This window comes from Dermacentor albipictus, chromosome 3 (genome assembly GCF_038994185.2).
Source record: "Dermacentor albipictus isolate Rhodes 1998 colony chromosome 3, USDA_Dalb.pri_finalv2, whole genome shotgun sequence".
Taxonomy (NCBI): domain Eukaryota; kingdom Metazoa; phylum Arthropoda; class Arachnida; order Ixodida; family Ixodidae; genus Dermacentor; species Dermacentor albipictus.
The window spans coordinates 75,202,404-75,228,074 of record NC_091823.1 but is presented as its reverse complement, the minus strand read 5'-3'; the positions used below and the strand labels follow the sequence as shown (position 1 = coordinate 75,228,074).

Below are 25,671 nucleotides of genomic sequence, written 5' to 3'. Positions count from 1 at the left end.
ATCCTATCCTAACACACTTTTTTTTCTTCTAAAAAGTTGGGCCAGAAATTGCCTGTGTGGGTGCAATAAAATACAAAACAAAAACCGCCTTTGTGGCATTTATATGTTTTACCGCATAACGTACTGCAGCAAATCTCAGTTTATGAAACTGGTCATCATTGTGCAACACATATTACACACTTGCCCATTTTTCTTGCTACCAAATCAGGTACACGTTAGATTTTTCTTTGTAGGAACTTTAATGTTATTTCTATGCAAGTTTTCTACTTTGGACACGCAGAAAGTGAGCTTGCGTTTGATTTGGGATTCGGGCAAAGACTGCCAAATGAATTGGCTGTGTGTTTTGGCATTTTTTTGCCACATCTTGTATTTGGCTTTCCAGATAATTCTGTCAATTTCATTGGTTATGTCAGGGTCGACTGTAGTAGCATTTGCTGTGACACCACCAAATTGAGTAGGGCAACTACTCAATACTGGGCAGGATACAGCACGATACTGCATGGGATTACATGCTTTATATAAATGTTTACTTGTCCCTCCCTGAACGAGCTCCTTGCCTGTATTAGTAAACTTGACAGACTATGGTGATCACAGTTGCATGCAGTTGTTGGAAAAGCTACCCTCATCACTGCAATACATTGCACCACTCAATCGGAAAATAATTCAGACGTTGCACGGCATTTACAGCTACTGTCCACAAGGAGGACCCTCAAATCTTTGAATCTTTCATGTGAAAATGCCTTTGGTGTTTAACAGCACTTGTGCATCACTGCAGTTCATTATTTCTCGGTTAAGAAAAGACAGATGCCACCATGTATGTCAAATAGTGCCTTTTTAATGGTAGACATGAAGTCATATACATAGAAAAAAAATATAAATAAGTCAACTTTCTTTTAAATGGGAAAAAACAAGGAAAGCTGCAGTCTCAATTACCTTAAAGAAACTCCAGTTGTCTGCATTTTGTTGAAGCCAGTGTGGGCGTTTCATTTTAGAAATATTTATAACAAGCTCCTTAGCAGTAGTTAGAACAGCTTTTTCAATACTGAACTGAATGTGAGACAAGAAATGAACTAGGTGAACTGCTGAAAAGATGGTTGCTTTCATCACCTTCATAAACCTGTACATGATATTTTGTTTGCAAACATGTTAGCTTTTGATGCTCTACAAAAGAATGTGGGACGCGAATTAAGGAAGCAAGGGAGACACACACGTCCTATGTACACGGTCGCCTTTGCAGATGACAGTGGAGGATGAGTTGCCAATGTACAGATCAGGAGGTGAGAGTGTGCAAGCAACTTGGCCTGTGAGGGCTCAACAGCCAGACGCCACATGAAAGTAAAACTTGAAATGACTGTCTACAATAAATAAGTTAGGAGAGCAAGACCGACTGCTGCAGACACCACCCGAGGCAAGGACGCAGATGAGAGGAGAGATCGCGGCATGTGGTGATGGTCCCGCGGAGAAAAACAATGCACCGGAGAGAATGACGAGAGCAATTGTCTTTTTAGTCTCCCGCCTCTGCCATTGTTTGCACCCTACAAAATAGACTTCACGACCCTTCCCAAAAACTGTACAAGGCCCCATTTTACAAAAGCACGTATACCAGTCCGGTACAGCCACCACGTGCACACAGTCAATCACCACAGAAAGACGGATCACTGTCCTCATTGTCACTCGACCCGTCGGAGCAGATAACCCGCTTCCGCTTTTTGCGAGGCTTTTTCTTTGCCTTGTCACTCACTGCAGCAGCACCTTTAGAAGTCCGACCTGAAGGCCGGCCACGATGGGTCACGGCAGCCGTTGACAACCGTTGCCGTGGCACTGAAGTGGCCACGGCGACTGTGGGCAGCGCTGTCGTGGTGGGGGTGGCCGTAGCCGTTGTGGTGCTAGCAGCATTTGGAGCAGCACCGTTTTCTGTGGTTGAAGAGGGTGCAGTGGCTGCAACAGCTGCTGCAGGTCGGGGCTGTCCCGCATCCTGGTCATCATCGTCGTCGTCTGGGTCGATGGTCAGCATCAGCTGCTTGAAATCGAGGTAGCGGCGGCAGAGCTCTTTTCCAGTGGTCTGTTCTTCGTCCCCAGATTTCAAAAACTGCACCGTCGGCTCTGGATTGAACCGAACCCCCGAACGCCGGTTGAGGGCCTTCTCGTACGTTTTGGCAGCTTCGTTGGGAGAATACTGCTGAATGCGGCTGTCTGTAAAACCATACGTATCCTTTAGAGTTTGCTTTACAAAGAGAAGCAAGATGCAGCCTTGTGCTGCTTGCATGCTTTCCTGGAGTGGTTCCAAATCTCTTGGCAGCCTTGCTATGAGAGCATCCAGGTCATCATCTTCCTCGTCTTCATCTTCTGTCCGAGTGGCTCCCTCACGAGGCAACAATGCTTCACGAAAGCTTTGCAACAGGTTAGAGCCTGACACGGACAGCAAGACATCAATGTGATGCATGACAAACAGTGGCTCATCCTGCACTTGATATGGGAAGTACACAATATTGTCAGCCACATAAAGCAGCTCTGCCAGAGGCACCCTTGCTTGTTCATCAAAGAGCTTAAGCAGAGCCAGCAAGAAGGCACGTCTGCTCTGCCTGGTTGATCGAAGCACGGAGTAGAGGAAGCCGTTGCGGCTGACAGGGGCATCTGGGCATCGGTACCCACGTACGAGAGAGCCCAGCTGGGAAGTTCGGTGCATTTCAAACGAGAGGCGCATGCCTGCCAGGGCTTTCATCTGAACGAAGCCCGGGTATTTCTTCTCCAAGTCTTGCAGCAACTGGTCGGCCTTGGTACGCAGCAGCTTATCATCATCGGAGCCGAGGCAGGCAAGGTGTGGGACCATCTGCACAGGATGCACTAGGCCCTGCCCCAACACGAGCTGCAACACTTGCAATGCAGCACGACGGACGACCTGGTCCGGGTGAGCAGCTGCTGCCAGGATATCCTTAAGGTAGACCTGCACAACTGTGCTGGCCATTCCAGAGGACACATCACCCATCTCCTTCAAGTTCTCCCCTTTGGATAGCTTGCTCCACTCTGCATCTCTACGAATCATCTTGGCTTCTTCTTCCATCAGATAAGCTGTCAGGTTCTTGAGCACTTGCACCCTTGCTGCTGCTGATGCCAGGGGACTGGCCAGCAGGTGCTTGTACAGCTCCTTGATTTCGGGCCCTAGCATCAAATCATACTGGCGCACAAGCATGAAGCCAATGCCTGTCAGTGCACGCTGCCGAATATCCTCATCTTCATGTTCTGTGAAGTACATCATGGCTGCGAAGACCCTATGCTTTAGAGGCTGGTCAGCATCTTCAGCAGTGACAGACTCTGCAGTGCTATCTGGTGCAGGCTCTAAGTGTTCAAAGTCAAAGTGCCGGCACAGCAGGCCCAGTGTGTAGACACAACGTTGGAGACTCGGGCGACAGTAGTTGCGACCGGCCCGATGCTGCCGCCGCACCAAACACAACAGCATAAAAAACTTGTGAAACATATCACGCACCAATGGGTAGTTGTGTGTCACACGGTTCACTACCGCACTGAGGCAGCTTACACTGGCTGGAAGGATGGCCATGGCATTGCGAATAAGCTGTTTGGCCAGGTCTTCTTCAATCTGTGCTAGAAATGATTCGCTTGGGTGCTCCATCAGAGGCACCACCAGCTCGAGACAACGAGTGACATGCTGCAGCACTTGATAGTCCTGTGGCCCTGATACACGCATACTTAGGTATGGCTGGATGGTGTGTGCATGGCGCACTAGGAGCTGCGGTTGAATGCGGCTGAACAAATATAAGGTACCAAGACAGGCTACCAAGTGCTGTGACGATTCAGCACCCTCTTCAAGTCGTAGTAGCCGTTCCACCAGGCAGTCCACAATCTGCCGGCACGACTCCAATACACCTCGGCGTTGCCCATCTTCGCGGTCCTTCAGGAGGCCACTGAGCAGTTGTTCAAACAAGTCAAGTCCCATCTCGCGACAAGCAACTACAACATGAGTGATATGGCGCACCTTTTGTAGAAGCCTCTCTTCACTATTCTGAGGTGTAAACCACATGCTCTGGAACACTTCTCCAACTAGTTTCTTGATGCCCTCCTCGTCATTGACACGACCAATGATCTTCACACATATTTCTGGAATTTTCTCAAACTCTGGCTGTTCAAGGCACACATCCTTGAGGATTTTGATGACTCGTTTACGCACACTTACACCTGTGTCTAAAATCCGTTCTGTTAGCATGTCATAGTACTTGTGCGTCAGCTCTGGTCGTACCAGGATGAACTTCCCAACCAAGTCCACAGCTGCTTCACGGACACTTGTTGAATGATCAAGGAGGCGCCCATGCACCCCTTGACGCATGTCTGGCCGGCCCAGAATCGATGGATCTGCCTCAACCACAAGTGTGAGACACTTCATGGCTTTGGTACGCACAGCAACTGCGGATTCACTGAGTACTCGCAGAATCTGAGTAAGGTACACATCAAAACTCTGCGAGAACGGCCGTCGGGATGCCAAAAAACGCGAGATTAGCTCTGCAGTGGCATAGTCCAATGTGCCTTGCTCAGATTTTAGGCCACTACCAGAGTCCTGAGGCTTTGCCAAGTGCAGAAGAAACTTTTTCCGCTCTTCCACTATGGCAACAAGCTTGGCTTGCTGCTCTTCATTTCGCACGGTGGGCTTCTTTTCATCTTCTTCATCATCATCCTCTGGCTCACAATTTCGCCTGCTTGCCTTGCCTCTGCTTGTACGGCTATTGGCTTTGCTTGGCGACTTAGTGCTTTCTTTTTCTTCATCACCATGATTCTTCTCAGCTTTAGCCTCAGCCATAGCATCCCTATACCACTGTGCCACATAGAAGCGTCTTGAGAACTGCAGTGACGGGTCACTGTCAAGGTTGGCATCAAGGTAGTGAAGGAGCGCCCTCTGCAACAGCTGAGTCTCATCCATTGGCCGTGCACCTTTGGAAAGGCTTGTCAGAGGCAAATCCTCTTCCTCATCCTCCTCAATCTGACGGAGAATGTCCTTCACAGTTTCCTTCTTTATCTGGCTGTTCACAGCATCTTTACGCAGTCGAGCAGCAACCACTCCGAGGTAATCAAGTGAGGCTACACGCAGCGACATGTCCAGCGATTTGTTGCTGAAGTTCTGAACAAGCAGTCGCCCCAGAAGGCTTAAGATCAGCTCTGATGCAGGCCACTCAGGCTTGTTGACTGTGGTCAACAGGTCCTGGACAAAATTCTCAAACACTGGCCTATAGTCCATATCCTCATTTTTTGTGCCACATTTACGTAGAAACACAGACAGAAAATTGGCAGCAGTGTGGACAGCTGCGTCATAAGACGTTACAATCAAGACATCTGCATCTACTGCTGTTGTTTTGTCTTTCCCCTCTGCTGTTTTGTCTTTACTGGATTCTGCCAAGTCTCTTGGCACAGGAGATCCTTCTGGAAGTCTGACAACACTGTGGATCAGCTGAAGAACAAGGGCTGTCAGCATCTGTATGTACTCTTCAGAGTTTAGGCGATAGTTGCGCAAGCTTCGCTTGCTTGTGGGCAGGCGTGCGATGGAAGCCAAGATGTCCTCTAAAATGAGCTGCCGGTGCTTCTCATAATGAGCGAAAATTGTGGTTACCAAGCGCAGCGCATGCAGCTGAAGCTCACTGACACCTTCAACGAAAAATGGACCAACACCCAATGTGGACACCTGGAGGATCAATGTGTCGGTCAACGTCTGCAAGCCCAACAGTTCTGCGAGCAACCCCACCAATTCATGAAGCTTGTTGTAAAGCTGGACCACGGAGCGATCTTTCACTTTCTGGGCAGCATGGGCCCGCTTCTGCCTCGCATTGCAGCCTTCCTTTCCACGAGTGTCCACCCTGTAAACTGGGTCGAACAATGGGTAGATGGTGTTTTGAATTTGAAACTTAGCAAAGACGACAATGCGCTCGATCAAATCCTCCAAAAAGACCCGCTTAGGCATGCTGGCTGAAGTCATTATGTACAGGGCAGTTAAGGAAGCATCTGCAGATCGTGTAATGCGTTCCATGGTCAGCTCAGCATAAAGGCGGCCTTCGTCATCCTCTTCTTCCTGGTCCTGGTCCACAGGACAGAGCTTAGCACCATCCACTACATTCCGTTCCAGTATAGAAAGCAAGCGGACAAGACGCTCTGGTGGCACTTGGTTTGTAGCTTGCAAAATTTTTAGCTTGGCCGCTTCATTGCACAGCTGACGCAAAGATGAAGCGGACACTAGTGCTTCTGGAGGGCATTCAACCTCATCATCCAACTCTTGAGTCAAGTCGAGATCTTCCATGGAGTCAAAGATGGCTTCAACAGTGCGTGAGAAGCGTTGATACGTATTGCTCTCCATTAGCTCCTCTGCAGAAAGTGGTGCGGGGACAGGTTCCTTTCTGATCTTCTTGGGCTTTACCTTCGGTTTTTCCCGAACAGGCTGGGGTTGTGGAGCAACTCGACTTGGCTCTTCGTCAGGTTCAAATGCAGAGTGCTCACTCTCACTGTGGTGCGACTGCACTGGAGACTCGGCATACTTGGCCTTTTGGTGGGTCCTGCGCCTGTTCTTCACTCGCTCACTCAAAGAACTGGCGTACATGTCCATGCTCGACGTCTCCTTAGTTGGCAATGGTCGGTGGCAATTGCGTCGATCATTTCCTTTCCCTGTCTTGCCATCAATGCTCTCCCTCTGCTTCCGTGCAGGTCGCTTTCGAGCCACTACATGTGAACCGTCATCATCATCATCAGATGACTGAATTCGGCTGTTCTCACGCACAGAGTTTCTCACAACCTTGCTTCTGTTTGATGCATGTGCAGTCTTTGGTGTGGCTTCCTGCACACTCTGCTTGGCCGGTGAAGCTTGCGCTGACCTTCGGGTAGCTTTGGGTCTACTACTTTCAACATTGTTGACCACACACTCTTTCGGAGGCTCCTTAGAAACCTCATGTCCGGGTGGGCTCACAACAGGAACACTGTTTGCACGTTCCACAGGTGGACACACAGGCGAGGGTGGCACGGCATTTTGCACTCCCACACTACCACCAGCACTAGCACTGCCACTACCACCAGCACATGGCACAGGCACAGGGCACACTGGCACTGGCGGCACAGGGCACTGCTGCGGCGGCGGCGGCGGTGGCGGCTGCTGCGGCTGCTGCTGCTGCTGCTGCTGCACCGTGGTGTGCACCACAGGAGACTCTGTCCGCTTGTCACACGGGGTCACACAGTTTCCGTTGGAGTAGAAGTTTTGGCTTGGTGGCTGCTTGGGCACTTGGGGCGAGAAAGGTGTCCCATCCAGGATGCCAGCCACTGAGTGGTCATGCAGTGGCGGGTGCGGTGTGAACGGGGTGGGCGGGAAGAAGCCTGGGCTCCCATCCAGACCTTCGGCAGGTGAGCACAGCTGAGCAGGGCTGTAGCCCGGCTGCTGCTGCTGCCAGGGCGGTGGCCCCTTGAACAGTCCTCGTGCCACCAGCAGTTGCAACAGTGGGGAGCAGCCCTGGGGTGGCAAGGCACCATCCCCGCCATCCTTGAGTTCCACATGGTCGGCGCTGACTTGGGCCAAGGCGTCCACCAGAGGGGGCAGGAGACGAGCATCACTGGCCAGTGCCCGTCGGGCTTCCTCAGCCTGAGCAGCTGGCAGCAGCGATCGAGCTGGGCCTGCTCCAGGCAGAGCAGACGGCAGGGGCAACTCCAAGAGCAGCTCAGTGATGCTCTGGATGCCGGCGAGCGTAGTGATGGGCACGCTGGGGCCCTCGCCATTCATCATGCCGCTGGGCCGGGGCTCACGCTTTGCCCCGGGCCTCCGGCCACCTGTGGAGCAAGAACGCATGCATTCACAGAGAGTACTGATGCAAGGATATGTTGGCGATGAAATCCCAATGCCTGGCGAAATAGCTACTATTGACATCACTGCCTTGCAGTTCACACAAGTCCCATTCTAACAACAATTATGTGTGTATGCAACCATGAGTCTGCATGCTATGTGCCACGCACAGAACACTCAATATATCAATGGCGTTATTTACCATGCTAATAAGAGCAAAATCTTATACAACTGGTAAACTGCCTCGCTAGCAGAAACGTCAAAAGCAAGTCCATTTAATGGAGCTATTGAAAGAGCATCTAAATTGTAACGAACAAGGGTCGCAACGATGTGAAGGTAACGTGTGTTCTACCTGTTCACCGGCTGAACTTACCGATACTGATGACCCGTCGTTGCACGGAGCACCATTTACGTCAGGTGGTATCCAGGTGAGACGTTCAGCATTTCCACCCGTCTATACGGTGCAAGCCAGAACTCGCCGCGACGTTTCTGGGCCACTTGCCGACGCTCGGGGCTGTTAACATTGGCGCCCAAGTCAGGAATACGTGAGCACCGCCTGTATGAGTCAGTCGAGACGGGCTGTTTTCCGAGCACCCTTCACACTTGCAATGTTCTCGTATACTGATAATGGGAAGGTGTCATTACTTGACAAGAATGTAGTCACTCGAGGCCCTTCTGCGAACATGCTTACGCGAGGTGACGGTGCGCTTCCCAAAACAGCAGCAGGTCAGCCAAACTGACGCTAGCTCCGTGCATGATCCGTGTATCCGTCAGCGTATCTCCGGTTATTAGCAGTTGAGAACAACGTGGAGGAGCTTATATCCATTGCTTCCGAGCTAGGACGTGTCGTGGTGACACGTAGAACAAGCGATAGTAGCGGTGAGTAAACGCGCACTACAATGTTTCATGCAGCGCGACGTCCAATCTCTCCGATGTTTCCGTATACACAGCGCCGTATTAGGCTTAGACACAAGCGAACATCGGTGCGCGAAGGTTAGCCTCCATGCATGTTACCAACAACCGCGGCGCAATGCTGTAACTGCAAAAGCGATTCTCGTTTAGAGCGATGTTTTTCCGCATAGTGAATAACTAGAAAACAAGGCAAACTCCACGGGATAAATGTTTACGTACGCTCTTTAGGCCTAAAGTGGTTGCCAACCAGAGCAGAAGCGGGTAACCTCCAATTCATGTCATATGATCGGGACAGCGAAGGGACTGGCTTACCTGTACCACTCCGTGCGAGTTAGTCATGGTGAAATTATTTTTTTTCTTACTACTGCTCCTCCAGACGAAGCATCGTAACTCTTTACAAGACGACTGCGATTTTCTTTTTCGAATACACTCTCAAAACGGATCATTGTCCGCCATTACGACAAAACAGGAAGACATTCTCAACCCAGGATTTTAGTGCACCAAAAAACGCGGACCAATCACATGAATGGTATGCTCGCGATCGACACTTTCTTTTTAAACAATGTGCACTGATAATGTAACTGCGTCAAGCGACCGGTTTATGTTGCGTCATGAAAATAATTTTGTAGCACGCCGCTTCGAGGGTAGGCAAGAAACCCGTTATGTTTTTGTTGATTGCGTTGTCTGCTTGCTGTGTGTGCCGTTGTGCCTCTGCTCTTCAGCTACGCTATGGAACGAAAGGAGAGGAAAGAAGGAGAAAAAAAAAGGGCCCGTCGACGTTGTTGAGCCAGTGCACCACAAGTGTTGACGCCCGTGTAACATGCTACGGAAGCAGCAGGCCTTCCTCAACAGAAGTCTAGCGATAATCGCGTACGTGCGGCACGGCCGGGAAGCGATTTATACACGCTGCGCCTGCTGCGCTCTAATTAACAGTGCGAGACATGTGAACCGACGTATACCTGCAGCTGGTACCAGCTCCCGCGAACTCCACTGCCGTGCTCTCCGAAAAAGATAATTTGGTCCGGGGCCATAGCTAAACCTAACCTTGCCAAACGATGTGGTGTCTATCGTGTCTCGGTCCGCGTATGGTGGTGTCTGCATGTGTCTTTCTCAGCTCTCATTTCTTTTCTTTCTTTAATGTGGCCCGCTGGCTTGTGCGGAACGGAATACGATAATATAGTTCACCGTAGGCCCCCTTTTCTGCGCCGATATATCTTGCCATGCATATTATATCGCCCACAGAAGGTAAAGTTAATTTGCGTCACGTCACCATATATCGCGTCAATGAACGCGCGGAACGGACGGGCTTCGCTTATAAAATATACCTCACGCTGAGCCTGATGATGTGCGATCTTGTATTTGTTCCCTAAACGCTGTGAAATGTGACATGCGTGGTTGATCAGCTCTGCGCGAGATTTAAGTTGTTACAACAATATGAGGCCAAATACACGCACGCCATCTCCGTCCTTTGTCTTTAGTTTATAGTGTTGAACGTAATTTGCCTGAGCGAATGGATTTCGGCACGTTATTCGACCGCATGCGAGTCATCTCATTTTTGAATACCTCGGCCAAAATTTGACGCGAGAGGGTATGACTTTCTAGGCCTGTAAATTCATCGCCGACCACAGGTGTGTAGTGCGTGCGTGTATTTGCGCGCTGACAGTAGAACAAAAAAAAAAAAAAGAAGAGAGAAACGGCCCGTATAACGCAATTCAGTGACGTCACTCAATGATGTGTATTAATAAGCTCCTACAGGCAGTCAATATGTGTGTGTCGGTATGTGTGTGTGTGTGTTTAGAGAGGATCCCATGGACACATTCTGACGACGTGGGCTTTTATTTGACGCACATGTAGAGTCATATATGCATTCCTCGGAAAAATCACTTTGTGTTTAGCCTGAGCACAGCAACTTGTGTACATATGGTACCGTAACGTAAATGAGATCTAGCTTTATAACAGTTTAACAGTTCTAAAAGCTTTATGGCACTTTTAAGAAAGTTATATAGAAGCCATGCTTTTCAAGCAAAGCAGCAAACAAGATGTCTTCATTTGCAAAATTCAGCAATGTACTTTTGAACTATTAAACTAATTTGTCAAATAGTTTCTGATCAAAGCAACTAAATTAGTACAGTGAACATGTGCTACCAAAGCCCTTTTTTATACACGTGCCATCCCCGCTTCCACTGGTTTGTGGAAAATTCCTCTCTCTGCTTCAAGTATGTAATATAAATTTCGCAACCTGCACAATTAGCATATACAGGGTGTTTCAGCGAACACTTTCAAAAATCTTTAAAGGTTGCCTGTGGCAGATAGCTCAATCCTAGTTCGTGAGCCGGTCTACTTGAAGTGGTGGACAATACTTGCACAAAAAAATTTAGATAAAAAATCGACTAATAAAAATTCACTAAAGTTGTTAACTAATTACATTATGGCCCACATTGCAATTTACACATTTTAACCGTGTAGTTCGCAAGGTGGATCCACTTGGAACAAATTTTCAAGATGACACCAGTTTTGATATATAAATTCCCAAACATTGCGGAGAAATGCATTGGCATTCGAGTTAATTTGTTAACAAAACGTCGTTTCATGCCCAATGGACAATGAAGCCAAGGAAAGCATCGGGGAAATTAGCTGTAGTTGAGATTGAAATGTAGAAAATAATAAAGGGGGGGAAGGGAAATTAAAGTGGGCTAAAAGGTAACTTGCCGCCTGTGGGATCCGAACCCACAACCTATGTGCGTGTGTGCATATGTGTGTTTGTGAGGGAAATAGTCCTTTTGATCTGGTGTTTCATAATTTGAGAGAAGTGCAGGTGCATGTAGAAAAGTTAAGCATTTAATTTCGATGTTTCGAGCAGGGTCTGGCCTTCATCAAGAGTGCGATTGCGAGCACACAGAGTTCAACTTATGCATTTTTCTCTGCAAAGGTGAAAAAGAAATGTTTGGCACATAAACACACATACATTAACCAGGTCCACAAGAGAGGGGGTAAGAATACGGGAATGGGGTAAGAAATATAATATGGGAAGGTGCAGCTGGTGGAATGCAGGGGAGAAAGGTGGAGTGGGGGGGAACATGTTAGCAAAGGGCATGCTAGAGCTTGCTGGTACCAGACGAGTGCTTTTTTGTAAGCACTTCCTGCAACTTTTGTGAGACCACAAGTACAGTTACACGACCTCACTTAATTATACCACACCCATTACTGTGACTGCCATTCACCCCTGTGAATTGCATTACATTACATTCTTTGCGCAAGTGGGATCTTTTGTGATGGCAGACAGACTGCTTTTTATACATTGTCTGTATGTGTATGAGAAATCAAATAAAAATAAGTAAGTGAAAAAAAGGACAAAGTGAACTAATAAACATGAACATAACAGAAAGGCAAGGAGAAACTCTAGTAAATGATTTGGAAAATATAAATTTAGCTTCACAAGTATGGTATACAGTATATAACCATGCATAGCCATTAGTAATTTACGTTAACTTCCACGTTTCTTCCCCGTATGTTAGCACCATCGGAATGCAATGATTTTACACTTTTCAATGACAGTAGTAAGCTCCCAGTCAGGAATGCCTGCCATATGTGCTCCAAACAATTTTTCTTCTCTAAGTTTCCTTCTCATGATCAAGGACCCTTTAAGTAAATGTCCAAGATAAACGTACTGCACAGGCTCCAGAGGCTGACTGGTGATCATCAATTCTTGTTCCCTTTTCAAGCTATTGGAGATGTACTTTTGCGATCTGCATATTAATCTTAAACCCTACTCTTTTACACTTTCTTGGTTAAGGTCCTTAATCATTTGTTGTAATTCATTGCCTGTGTTGCTGCAGGACAATGTCATCTACAAACCAATTGTTCTTGAGATATTTGCCATTGATCCTCGCTATTAAGCCCTCCCATTCTAATAGCTTGAATACCTCTAAGCATGCAGTGAATACCATTGGAGAAATTTTGCATCCTTGCATGACACCTTTCATCATATGTAATTTTCTACTTGTGAAATAAGGTAGTTGTGGAATCATTGTATATATTTCTGAAGATGTTTACGTATGCCTCATGTTCTCTTGGTTACACAATGCCTCCTTAACTGCTGGTATCTCTACTGAACCAAATGCCTCTTCATAATCTATGAAAGCCATACAGAGAGGTTGATTCCACTTCGCAGATTTCTCAGTTACATGGTTGATGACATGGACATGATCCATTGTAGAATAACCTTTCCTGAGGCCAGCCTGTTCTCTTGGTTTATTGAAGTGTTGTTCTGATTTTGTTGGAAATCATGTTGGTGAATATTTTACACATTACTGAAAGCAAGCTAATGGGCCATAATTTTACAGTTCTTTGACATCTCCCTTCTTATGGATAGTACAATGTTGTCATTCTTCTAGCTCTCTGGTATACTTGGTCGTGAAGCATTGCCCATAAAGGGCCTCAAGCTTTTCAAGCATAATATCTCCTCCATCATTGATTAAATAGACCGTTATTCTATCTTCTTTTGCTGCTTTTCCCTAGGGACATGTGTTGCAAGGCCATTCTAACTATAGGCACCGATATGCGGTCATCTTAAGTTTTCAATATGGCTTCAGCCACACCGAGCCATGCGTCAATTGATACGACATGACCGCCACACCCTCATTTTCATGATGTCTAGAGCATAGAGGTCTACAGGAACCCTAGAGTTTCTAATAGTAGTATGAAACTCTGTAAGAGAAACTCTTGGAAGCAAACTATAGGCCAAGAAACCACTATTTGGCGTGCGTATTGAATTTTTATGATTCATTGAATGTTTTAGAAATTGAGGTCTTGTACCGTTATTATGGAGCCTGCAGCTAAAGAAGGAAAAAAAAATAAAATAATACTAAATAAAAAAGAGTGGCACAGACATGTTATTTCAGTGCTCTTTTAAAGAAACAATAAAGAGAAAAATTATTATCTTATAAATAAATTATAAATAAGTATCTGTAAAGCACCCTTCTACAATGCCAAAAACAACAGACTGTTACCGTGAGAAGGGACTTGGTAAGCCAGATGACATGCAAAAATGAAAGGTGGTTGGCAACAGCACCCTGAAGTTCTCGCACCAGCACTGAGGCTGAATGGCCCAAATGCATAAAAAGTTTTTGAAATCCATGACGTTGCGCTGATGTGGTGGTGCTGGAGTCACTGCACAAAATTCAATCTGCAGAACTTTAACCTTCATTGCCTCTCTTAGTATTCGACCTATTACCAGAAAATTAACAAAACTGTTGCAGTTTTGCTCGAAAGGCGAAGCATTGATTGCGATCGCAAGTAATTAGCTCTACGCAGTAAGGTTAGTAGTTTAATTAGCTGTATAAACTGCTGTAAACATTCGCTTACTAACTAAATTAACGAGCATGGTGCCACGTGTGCACAGGAAAACATGGACACGTCTCACTTGATGACCATGGACACTCGCTCTCCAAACTATCTCGTGGTGAAGAGCGACAGTAGCTACGAGCGAATTCCCCTTCATGCTGCTGCTCACTTCAACGCGAACCAGGCTCACGAAAACACTGCAAACACGAAGCCATCAGCTATCTCAGGTTAGCTAGCCTTCAAACCCAGTGCGCATTACCTCCAAGATAGAAAGCACACCATGCACAGCCGAGGCCGGAGAAGAAGTGGAGGCACACTATTTTGCTCCCTCCCCCCCCCCCCCCCTGCCTTGTAGCATGCACGCATCTCCCTTGCGTGCGCAAGAAGACACCGCCGCACCAAGTCGCCATTCTTCTCGGCTCACTCTCACACCTACAGTACACGGCGCATGGCGGCGATATTATAGCACTTGGAGTTTATACTGAACCTCACGGCGACGCCAACAGCAAAAATTCGCCTGGAGTATCCATATAATTGCTGTTGCAATAAAATGTAGTTTTAAAATAATAACTTAAATAATAGCTGATTTGCTGTTTCTCGTTAGTGTCCCTTTCATAAACCGAAAAAGGATGACATTTGGGTGTGGGTGGAGAGGTAGTGAATTGGATGCGCCGTTCAAGCACAAAACGCCTGTCAGCGGTCTTCAGTGAGCCCACTGCTGCCACAGCGCCGGCTGAATGAGCACAGCAAACCCAGCAGTCGCCACCGCGCTGCGCCCATTCCGAGACTCAACGCCAACAAGTAGGCTCCCTACCATGGTTCCATGTGTCACACTAGCGCGTCGCTAAGGGGCATTCTCCTTTATTATTTTTTTTTTTCTGTGAGCCCTTCCGTGATTGCTCGGGAGTGAGCAGAACCGAACTGCAGCACTGGTCGACTTTTTCTCATATCCCCGATGGCCTTGGAAAAATAAAAAACGCGTCCGGTCCAACGGCAGAAAAACTATCATTATCAGCTATGGATCATACCCCCCATAAGTACCCTAGGGGCGCTATTCTGGACATTCCGCCATTTTCTTCGGTGCGTGACGTAGGCGCGACGCAAACAAAATGGCGCTGGTGGCCCAGTTTTGCTTACGTAACGTGACGCCAACTTGACGTTTTGCCTAAGAAACTGAAATGAAGACTTTGAATGTAGCGTTATCGGTAACGCAAAACAGTTTTCCTCCGCAGTAAAAATAAAGCAGCTATCTCAAAGCGTATGGTTGTTCCGTCGAAAACGCTTCGCGCTTCCGTCGTCTGCTGCGTACAAGCCGTCGTCTGCTTCAATAGCTAGGATGCGTGTCCCCGGAAAATGCAATGAGTCATCGCATGTTGGCGCCAACGCGCTTGTTTTCTTGCTTGAGACAACATACGCGACCTACCAGTGGTGATGCGCGCACGTTCTAGGCCACGTTATCGCTATTTCGTGAAACGTAAGTGACTCAGCCCGACTCGGCTGGCAGAGAAACGGCCGAATATCACTGATAGCGTTGCGGGCGCCAGAGATAACCACTAGCGCGACGCAAGCGCCGGCGCTGCCATCTCTTGTTCATTTCGCTGGTTACTCGCACCGCGGGAGGAAACTTCAAGGCGCCGCCTTGCGTACATTTCTTTTTATAAATTAGAAAGAGGCCGTTGTCATAACGTCTGATTGTGCGAAAAGGCACTAATCTCGATTACAATACAAATGCAGCAGTGAAAAGTGGACAATATTGCTGAAAGTTTGCTATGTTCAACCAATATTATTTTGTATAAACGCGTTCTTTAAAAAAATGATGGCCCCAAACACAAATGCCAACACCACCCGAGAGCGATGCAAATACTATGAGCACGCGTTATGAACAAAAGATTTTCGTGGCGCCAAACGATGGGGAAAATGTGGCGATACGCATTCCTCTCGGCTGCCATTGCATATGGCTGCTCATTAGCATAATTCGCGCGGCTCGTCGCAGCAAAAATTATGGCGGAAAATCTCAGCAATGGCGGCCCAGTGCAACGTCACGCATCGTCAAAATGACGATTACGAAACAGCCCTTCCTGTGACGCTCCTCACGAGGTATTCCTTCAGCCAATCAGCAAGCTGGCATGGCGCATATCTTGAATCGCCACCACATATTCGCGCAATCGCAGATGCATTGCACTGGCTTCTGCACGCTACCGCTCACATTCTTTTTGAAGCACTAACATCACAATATATCTGCCAAGGACCAAAAAAATGTATTAGTCCATAAAATTTGCAGCTCCACGTCACGTTTCGTCATCTTGATGAAAACGCAAAATGGCATTTCGCAAAACTTCCGTTTCCCGGCACAAATTTCAAAACACGTGACCTCTCGACAGCCAATCAGAGAGTAAACATGGCGGGTAATGGCGGCCGTGCAGCCGCCATGCGTGTCCAGGGGCTCTATTCTGGACACGCATGGCGGCTGCACGGCCGCCATTATCCGCCATGTTTACTCTCTGATTGGCTGTCGAGAGGTCACGTGTTTTGAAATTTGTGCCGGGAAGCGGAAGTTTTGCGAAATGTCATTTTGCGTTTTCATCAAGATGACGAAACGTGACGTGGAGCTGCAAATTTTATGGACTAATACATTTTTTTGGTCCTTGGCAGATATATGGTGATGTTAGCGCTTCAAAAAGAATGTGAGCGGTAGCGTGCAAAAGCCAGTGCAATGCATCTGCAATTGCGCGAATATGTGGTGGCGATTCAAGATATGCGCCATGCCAGCTTGCTGATTGGCTGAAGGAATATCTCGTAGGGAGCGTCACAGGAAGGGCTGTTTCGTAAACGTCATTTTGACGATGCGTGACGTTGCGCAGGGTCGCCATTGCTGAGATTTTCCGCCATAATTTTTGCTGCGGCGAGCCGCGCGAATTATGCTAATGGGCAGCCATATGCAATGGCAGCCAAGAGGAATGCGTATCGCCACATTTTCCCCGTCGTTTGGCACCACGAAAATCTTTTGTTCATAACGCGTGCTCATTGTATTTGCATCGCTCTCGGGTGGTGCTGGCATTTGTGTTTTGGGCCATCGTTTTTTAAAAGAACGCGTTTATACGAAATAATATTGGTTGAATATAGCAAACTTTCAGCAATGTTGTCCACTTTTCACTGCTGCATTTGTATTGTAATCGAGATTAATGCCTTTTCGCACAATCAAAAGTTATGACAACGGCCTCTTTCTAATTTATAAAAAGAAATGTACGCAAGGCGGCGCCTTGAAGTTTCCTCCTGCGGTGTGAGTAACCAGCGAAATGAACAAGAGATGGCAGCGCCGGCGCTTGCGTCGCTCTAGTGGATATCTCTGGCGCGCGCAACGCTATCGGTGATATTCGGCCGTTTCTCATCCAGCCGAGTCGGGCTGAGTCACTTGCGTTTCACGAAATAGCGATAACGTGGCCTAGAACGTGCGCGCATCAGCACTGGTAGGTCGCGTATGTTGTCTCAAGAAAGAAAACAAGCGCGTTGGCTCCAACATGCGATGACTCATTCCATTTTCCAGGGACACGCATCCGAGCTACTGAAGCAGACGACGGCTTGTACGCAGCAGACGACGGAAGCGAGAGCCGTTTTCGACAGAATAATCATACGCTTTGAGATAGCTGCTTTATTTTTACTGCGGAGGAAAACTGTTTTGCCTTACCGATAACGCTACATTGAGTGCCTTCATTTCAGTTTCTTAGGCGAAACGTCAAGTTGGCGTCACGTTATGTAAGCAAAACCGGGCCACCAGCGCCATTTTGTTTGCGTCGCGCCTACGTCACGCATCGAAGAAAATGGCGGAATGTCCAGAATAGCGCCCCAGAATAGAACCCTAGGCAAGCAAAAAATGCACCCCAGCGGCGAAAATTTGGAGTGGTGCCCTCTCGCGAGTGACGTAGGCCAAACGCCACTTGCTCCGGCTCGTTCGGCTGCCACGCGCGCTCATTCCCTTCGTGTACGTTTGCGATATGGGTGGCTCGAGCCGTACTTATTGATAGATATGTCAGCTTCTTTCTGCTGCCATGTCTAAACCATAGTTCCTTCTTCAAAAGCGCATGGGTCAAGAAAATTTGCGGTTTGGATATCGCAAGCTATGTAACGATGAAGGGGTCTACTGGTTTTGCAACGCATATATGCGCCGTGTCTGTCCATGAATTTTGCGTAAGAAGAATATCTGTAAATTCAACAAGCGAAGTTGTGTATGATGCTTCGCTAAACACTTAACATTCCCTTATCACTTAGAGCTATGAGAGACATTTCATTTTACATGGAAGAAAAATCTTGGCATTTACTGTCAACATATGTTATCTGTGTTAGAAAGACACTGCCCAGGTGAGCTGTCATCATGATTCTAATTACTCTGGCGAGTTGTTCTAGTCAAATATGGATGCTTTATTAATGTGTAAAAGCATTTCGTATGAAAATTATGCAGATCCCACGCACTGTGGGAATCAATGTAAGCAAAGCATTCCGTGTTGAATGCTTTGATTCACGATAATTTGCGGTGATGTTGACGGCTAAAACTTAATTTCTTCAACGTTTGGTGTAACACAAGAGTGGTGAGTTGATGTTTCTTGTGCGCCATATTTCATAACCTCCGAGAGGGTTGGTCATAGTCATTGCCTCACATGGCACATCGCATTGTGGCAGAAGTATTAAACTTGAATTGTATTGTGGGACTGTACATGCCAAAACCAAAATCGGATACTAAGGCATGCCGTAGTGGCAGACTCTGGATTAATTTTGACTCCGTGATGTTCTTTAACGTATCTCAATATCTAAGTGCACGTGTGTTTTCTATTTCGCCCCCATCAAAATGCGGCTGCCACGATTGGGATCAAATCCACGGCCTCTAGCAATGCCATAACCCCAAAGCTAAAGCGGAACGCACAGAAGTGTTGATATGACGGTCGACCGCTTCCATAGTGTCGCCTGGACCTAGCTGCGGTGCGCTTTAATTAATGCAGCTCTGCTTCTGCATGCCCAGCGTAGTTTGCCCGCTTGACATATTTGCGTGATGTTTATTTTTAACAAATAGCAACTTACTGTACCGAACCTTGAACTGGCCAGGTCTGGCCATTTTGAGCTGACAGCATACATTGCGCGATAACGATCGTGTCTGCAAAGTACTGCATCGCTACGCGTCGCGGAAAGATCTGAAATTTCAAACCGCGATCCATTTTTCCTTCTCGCGGCCGCCGCGCTCCACAGGATGACGTACTCGTGAGCCTGCGCCTACGTACTGGTGTCCGCAGTGTGGCGTCGCTCGTGGTGACACGTGACTTCGAGAATTATTCAAGACAATATCTGTTATCTGTGCGATCTGTTGCTTGAATTGAAGTTTAGACAAATAATAAACCACAAATGGAATGTCTGCGTGTTTTTTGTTTTACTTCTCACCGAAGCAAGAGTCCCCTCTGGACTCGCACCTTAGCAGAAAGGGAAGCGCTGCAGTTTCTGCAATGCTTCTGGGGGAAGTCAGGATAATTACTCGCAGTTATGAGGCTAATTGGCGACGGCCAGGGAGCTCCAGAGGGCATTACGCACATTCGACGCGGTGGGGTGTACTTCCGCTTCGTCTGCTTGTTCCCATGGTTGTGCGGTCACGTGCGCAGCTACCGAATCTATGCCATGTTACAGCGCGTGATCCGCGTGAACAAGCGCTCTGCGATCCGCTTGTTCTGCCTCAGTATTCGTGTAGCACTGAATTATACCGCTAAGCATGTTTCCTTGTGCACAGCGCGCAAAATTGTGCGCTGCGCGAACGAGACGACAGCTCGCGCGCGATGCTGTCAGAAAAAGTGCGTACCGCCGAGAAAAAAAAAAATGAAGTCGGGGCCTGTGACGTGTGCATCACGCGATCCTCGAGGTACGGTATGGGGGAACGCAGGGAACAAATGTTGCTTGCGGAGGCTAGACGGGGCGAGTGGAAAGAGCGTCTAGCTTGGCAGTGAAGCCCGCCTACTGGAATTCGCGGCACTGAAATATTTCTATCTCTGCTATTAATGAGCCGATTTTAATGTTTTTGGCGGCAGAACGTTCCCTAGAGGACACTTAATAACTTCCAGCGTATAACCGAAATTTGCTATAGGGCTGGTGAGGGGCCCTTTAAGCTTATCCAGTTTCCCCGCAACTAAGTTATGCTTGCCTTCTCACGTCACCCCCCCCCCCCCTCTTCCTTATATGGGAACTGCCTCTTCTCCCTACAGTTCCATCTACGTCCCCTCTGGACTCGTACCTTAGCAGAAAGGGAAGCGCTGCAGTTTCTGCAATGCTTCTGAGAGAAGTCAGGATAAGTACTCGCAGTTAAGAGGCTAATTGGCGACGGCCAGGGAGCTCCAGAGGGCATTGCGCACATTCGACGCGGTGGGGTGAAAATGAATTTCTAGCGTCGCCTTTCCTCTCTGATTCGCTCCTGTCATGTATGCACGCTGTGACCTCCCCCCCCCCTCCCGCCCCGGTGTGCCTGACAGCAGCAGCAGCAATGGGAAAGTCGGATGAAGAGGCAATTAAAGAAAGCTTCGCTTGCTACTTTCACCGCTCTCTGAAGCAAGCCCCCATAAAACGATTTGTTCATGGCTGCTAACACGACCGCACGTCATGTGGAGTATTTACATAATAAATTCACGAATACCGTACAGTAGCAGTCACCCGAAAGAAAAGTTTCGTGGTTAAGATCGAGAGTCGATAAATTGCAAGCGATGCAATGTTTCCTGATGGCCCTCAGTAGCCGTTATGGACAGTATGGCACACCCATCAAGCAACGATAGCAACCGACTGCCGTTATGGCGAGGCACGCATTGCTCGCGAATCCCATCAGTTCACTACAACTTCAAATTGAAACCATGAAGCAGTTTTTAGAGCGCCACTTGCAATGCCTAAAGTATACTCGAGGTGCTACATCGCAGCTTAATTAGGCTGCCTAGAAAAGGAAAATTCAAGCACCTTCCGCCTCACCATGTCTTGATGCAACGTTGTTTAATTATACAAACGGAGAACTATTCGCTTCGACGGTACATAATTAAATGGTAACCTCGCAAGCTTTCATAAGGAAGACACCACAGCCTTGCAGATTTCACTTGATTTTTGACCCGGCACCGGGGAATTATGATATACCTTCAATATATCCCATACTACTAATGAATGACGCTTCGGCTTCTTCCTGGCTGCAGCCATAGAGTCCAAAAGGCACATTTCACAAAAAAATTTGGGCTGAGCGACCTGTGTCAGTTCGCCAAAGAGATTCGTCATGTATATATTCCTCAAGCAACAAACACCAGTAAATTGCTCAAGTGAGTTGAACGTGTAGCACGGGAAAGGGAATATGTATTGGTAGATTCCTCTTCGTGTTCCGCAAAGAGCTGTCCCAATTAGCTTTAGTTCAAATTACCGCCATTTAAAATAAACACGTGAAGAACCGCCTAATCTTGAGAAGCAGGTAAAGAAGCAAGTGGTGAGGGTAGAATCTAAACTGCAGTGTTAGTTCAGTACTCGTGTTACTGCCGAGCGTTTCTGTGAAGAAATGCAAAATTTGGTCTCATGAACTAGTCGTCGTGAGCAGACCTGTTTTAGCGGATGTGTAGATCAAGGTAACTGTTGTAGAAGTCATATATAGCCAGCGTTTGTGACATACTTGTTGCACCGGGGCAGGTATGGTATCATAACTGGATTCTTATATGCTATATTTTTGCGGTTGTCGATCTGCGCATTTAAAACCCGCAATGGGCTGGTCTGCGCTCCTTCGGCTGGCACTGTAGCGTTGCCTTTGAGAACTGCATTGTCGTCTAAGAAATAAGCTCTTTGAGTAAATTTTCGCGACCGAAGACGTCGTAAAAATATATTTGAGACGACCGCCATAAGTATACAAGTTGAGGGAATGAGAGCGAACAAACGAGAACACTGACGAAGGCGCCCGGACACCCCCGAACTGCAGCAGACGACAGGCGCGATTCCGATATCACGGCGCTCGCGGCCAGTGGCGTAGCAACAGGGGGGGCCGGGGGGCCATGGGCCCCGGGTGCAGGGGCCCCGAGGTGTCATATACGTCTGAAGACACCCCTCTTTCCGCCGGCTACACCCGGGGGGGGGGGGGGGGTGATAGAATACCTATGGGCCCCGGGTGCCAGACGACGTAGCTACGCCACTGCTCGCGGCGCCCCTGTAGTTTGTTCTTAAAAAAAAAGAAGAAAGAAACAGCAGTTGGCAATTAAAGCACATGGACCGCGCTATGGTTCTAGACACCATAACCGCGCGGCCTTTATTCTATGGCGCGGCGTTGTTACTCCGCTAGCCAATCACAGAAGCAAACAAAGTCGTCGTCATTCGACGTTTTCAAAATAGCGCCGTGCTCGATACTTCCGCAGCGTCTGCGGTTCTTGAAGAGTCTTTTAATCGGCGGAAGCAATTAGGTGTGCAACAGACACGGACAAAGTGCGAGGAGTCTGAGCATTTCACTCTTTAAAAGTCCTCGGTACAGCTCGTTTCATTGCTGAGCCCGTTTTACTCGCGAAACTTCAGTGACAACTGAAGTGAAACAATTGACAGTGAAATAGTTGCAGCGAAGCAGCGTTTTATTTCAATTCAATAAAGAATTGTGATTTAGCCGTTCCACCATAATAGACGAGTGTAAACGTATAAAATTACGCACTCACAACTTTATTTTTGTGGTTACCGCCTTATTTAGGAAACAGGAAAAGTACGAACTGTTTGCAGCCTCGCGAAGGAACAGTGGCTGGCGGTTATGATGGCCTGGGCAGGGCTTCACTGTAGACTTAAAGGGACACTAAAGCGAAACAATAAATCAGTTTAGACTGATGAAGCAGTGTTCGAGAACCCTGCAGGCAGTAATTAAAAAACAGTTTGATTATTAAATGAGAAAATGAAGGACCAAATATCAGTATTTGAATTTCGCGCCGAAACCCCAGTGCCGGTACGTCAGCGTGACGTCAGGGACTCCAAAGTATGTTTGCATTTGAACCGCGTTGGCTGAATAAAGGTTCCCGAAACTTGCCATGTTTCATGTTTGGTTCCTTTAGAACACAATGTAGCCAATCTGTACCGCTATATATAATTAGTAGGCCCTAGAAGATGCCATCAAAATCCAAGACGTCACAACCCCCAAGTGCGGGAACTTAAGTAGGCGTCGCCACCAGTATTTGGTTCTTGTGCTTTATCTGGCTTACCAAACGTGTTATCGTTGTAAGAGTGGTGTTTTATTAGGTGTTGTAGAACGGTAATTTACTGATGCAGAAGAAATCATTTTTCACTTTAGTGTCCCTTTAAGAGTTATCCGACTAGTATCCGATTCCAACGCCCGCGAATTTCTTAATTTCATCGCCCCAACTATAATCTGCCATCCTCGACTGCGTTTCCCTTCTCTTGGATACCCATTCTTAACCCTAATGGTCCTATGGTTACCTAACTGGCGCGTTACACGAACTGCCCAGCTCCATTGTTTTATAGGCTACAAGCGCTCAGCAATTAAAGAAAGCGTACAGTGCATGCATCCATTGAAAGCTCATATACAACGCACAGAAACGCGGCTCTAGTCCAAATGTTACAGAAAAAAAAGGAACCACGCGTGCCCTTTTTAATGGCTCATACCCCCGTAAGTAAGCAGGACAGAGAGAGAGAGAGTGTGTGAGAGAGAGAGAAAGAGAGAGCATTTATTTCAACCATCGAGATCGTTGCTCTTGAGGTCAAGTGGACGTGGTGCCCTCATTCCAGGACTCCAATGGCCATGGCTGCTCGCCGAACTTGCTAGTACGAGCGTTTCTTGGCCCGTCAGGGTATCGCCGGCCACCTCCCACCGCAGCAAGAAATCGAATGGCTCATAGCCCCGTGAGGCTGAGGCTACAAGCGCTCAGCAAAGTGAAAGGAACTGTGCATACATTTATTGAAATCATCCGTACGTACCACACACAGAACACAATTCAGTCTTCTGCTGAGAGGATATTCAATGTGAAGTCGAAGAGAAACGTCGTAGGCGCGAATCAGACCCCGCAATATGAGCGCGCGAAGCCGCAGCTATAGTGTCGAAGACATCATCCATGGTCGAAGAGTCTGAACCCGAATTGACCCGTTCAGGAAGCTCCTAACCGGTTCGAATCGTTATAGTTTTAGGGGATAGGGGTTACATCTTTCTATCCCCCATCCCCAGTGTAGGGTAGCAAACCGGAGACTCATATCTGGTTAACCTCCCTGCCTTTCCTCTTCACTCACTCTCTCTCTCTCCAGTTTTGAGCCGAAAAGCGTGAACCCAAACCAAAACCGAAAATGTTTCGATTCGACACTCTCCTTTCGATTATGAAATAATTAGGGGAATGTGGCTATATCATACTTCTATTAACTCTGACTTAGTACGCCGTCATATTTTGTTAAATTAAGCGGGAAAGTTTGAGGAGAAACCGAAACTGCGCACGGAGCGCCCATGAGGTTACAGAACATTCTCGGAATATGAAGAGGGAGGGGGTTGGGCGCGCTAGCCTCAATATGAAACTAACTGTTTTGCTATTGCGTGCAACTTAAAAATTTGTTTGCGTTAAGCACGACTGCGTAGTATATAAATGTGATCGGGACACAGAACCATGGAATGACGTTTTTCGCACATTTTCAAAATTCAATAAACCTTATCAGACCTTCTATTCAGCGCTAAGGTCCCTAGATAAAAACTTGTTTTATCTAGGGACCTTCTTCAACGCCTCGTCGCCTTCCTTCTCCCACGCCCGCCTAATAGAAAGCCAGACAGGAAACAGCGTCGATCGTCTGCTAAAGATAATTTTGCAAAAGCAACGTTGGGATGCCATATTGTTGCTGGGTGCTGCATGTTGCTCGTACGTATTTATTATTGACATGCACTGGGCAACAAATCAGTATAATCAGTTTTTCTATGACGTGTATATGTGTACATATTTACTAACTTAAGTTAGTAAATATCAAAAATTAATTTTTGATCTGTACTACAATATATATATATATATATATATATATATATATATATATATATATATATATATATATATATATATATATATATATATATATATATATATATATATATATATATATATATACCGCGACCACCATACGCTATCTTGCGTTCAAGGTCGCGCTGGTTCAAGTCGCTCAAGCAAACATTCTTGTGAAGAAATTAAATGAAAATAAAGCCGCACAATTCAGGACTGCTGGTGAATGTGAATGCTAGGATTTCAAATTTTCCTGCAATAAACAGATTCCAAGCGGTAATAATTATTTAAAAAATTATAATTTAGACATGTCTGTAATCAACAGCATGCTTGTGTTATCCTCATAGCTTACATACACAGTTCTAAAGCGAAAATTCAGAGGAGGAAGCAAGTAATGATAGAAAAAACTTACGCGGTTCTTCTGCCGGCACCGTCCTGACTCATGCGATCTACAAAGCTTCACTTGTTCGATCGTGACCGAGTGGTACGCATCGTCGAGGGTTGCACAAATTCTATCGCACTCTTGTGCAGTCCCCACAGAAAATGCTTATTTGTTTTTCAATTCAAATACGAATAGTGCAACCTGATGCGCGGGCAACCGTTTCAAATCTTCGT

General features: G+C 47.1%; 1 protein-coding gene across 4 annotated transcripts; it reads right to left on the bottom strand.

The window, feature by feature from the left end:
- Positions 1 to 815: 815 nt before the first annotated feature.
- Nipped-B (Nipped-B cohesin loading factor) lies at positions 816 to 25,642 on the bottom strand. Of its 4 annotated transcripts, none has more exons than XM_065430068.2 (3): positions 25,469 to 25,642; positions 8,187 to 8,369; positions 816 to 7,800 (listed from the first exon to the last, which is right to left on the bottom strand). In XM_065430068.2, the coding sequence occupies exon 3, from the start codon at positions 7,754 to 7,756 to the stop codon at positions 1,634 to 1,636; it is 6,123 nt and encodes a 2,040-aa protein (XP_065286140.2). In that variant the 5' UTR covers positions 7,757 to 7,800; positions 8,187 to 8,369; positions 25,469 to 25,642; the 3' UTR covers positions 816 to 1,633. The 4 variants fall into 4 exon arrangements, with proteins under 4 accessions (XP_065286140.2, XP_065286139.2, XP_065286138.2 ...); XM_065430067.2 differs by lacking the exon at positions 25,469 to 25,642 and adding an exon at positions 8,945 to 11,012; XM_065430066.2 differs by lacking the exon at positions 25,469 to 25,642 and adding an exon at positions 9,038 to 11,012.
- Positions 25,643 to 25,671: the final 29 nt, after the last annotated feature.